Source organism: Sphaeroforma arctica (assembly GCF_001186125.1).
Source record: "Sphaeroforma arctica JP610 unplaced genomic scaffold supercont1.3018, whole genome shotgun sequence".
In the NCBI taxonomy this organism is placed as follows: domain Eukaryota; class Ichthyosporea; order Ichthyophonida; genus Sphaeroforma; species Sphaeroforma arctica.
In genome coordinates this window covers 790-1,454 of record NW_014037540.1, presented here as the reverse complement: position 1 = coordinate 1,454, position 665 = coordinate 790, and the positions used below count along the sequence as shown (strand labels likewise).

At 41.4% G+C, this 665-nt stretch overlaps 1 protein-coding gene across 1 annotated transcript in view; it reads right to left on the bottom strand.

The window, feature by feature from the left end:
* SARC_13208 (hypothetical protein) overlaps nt 1–329 on the bottom strand; it is a gene marked incomplete at its 3' end in the record, with an annotated part of 2,949 nt that extends 2,620 nt beyond the window's left edge. The window contains exon 1 of the mRNA XM_014292665.1: nt 102–329. Coding sequence (XP_014148140.1) covers nt 102–131 — 30 coding nt within the window. The remainder of the gene's footprint in view (nt 1–101) is intronic.
* Nucleotides 330–665: the final 336 nt, after the last annotated feature.

Sequence of the window (665 nt, the reverse complement as noted above, 5' to 3'; positions counted from 1 at the left end):
ATCGGTGTCGACAGTACGATATACTGACGTGCTCTGGCATAAGAACTAAGTGAACAACCAACATTCCAAATCGATGGTGGTTGGTTGGCGTGAATACATACCTGTAGTGACTTTGATCCATCTTCGCACATGTTGCCACCAACTATTCTTTTTCTCCTCCTTTTGAAAGTCTATCTGCCGTGCTTCTGCAAGCATAAACACACCAGCAACCAGTGCCTTATCACCACCTGCTGAACATTGAACGCTATCTTGCTTAGATTTTAGTGCCGCCTTGCTCAGTGATGCATGTTTTTTTTAAAGGCACATTACTGAGGTGTGGTCCTGTGGCTTGTGTCTGGACTCCGCTGGAGGTATGTATCTACTGTCTACAAAGCAGTACATGCATCCATAGGGAAACATAAATTGTCAGAAATGTTGAAATACGGGGGGAGATTCAAAATTGTTCAAAAATCTAGCTCCGCACTCCAAATTCCGAAGGATTGGAGTAATACTATTTTAAAAGAACATCAATAAGAATTTGATATTACGGTCACGGGTATGCTCATAAAAAAAATATAGATTGAACGTAAAGGTGTATTCTGCGGTTCATATTTGTACGGTAGAAAAACACGTATTTGGCCCGTAGGAAGGCTACAGTCATACACATACCTTGAACGCAAACAACA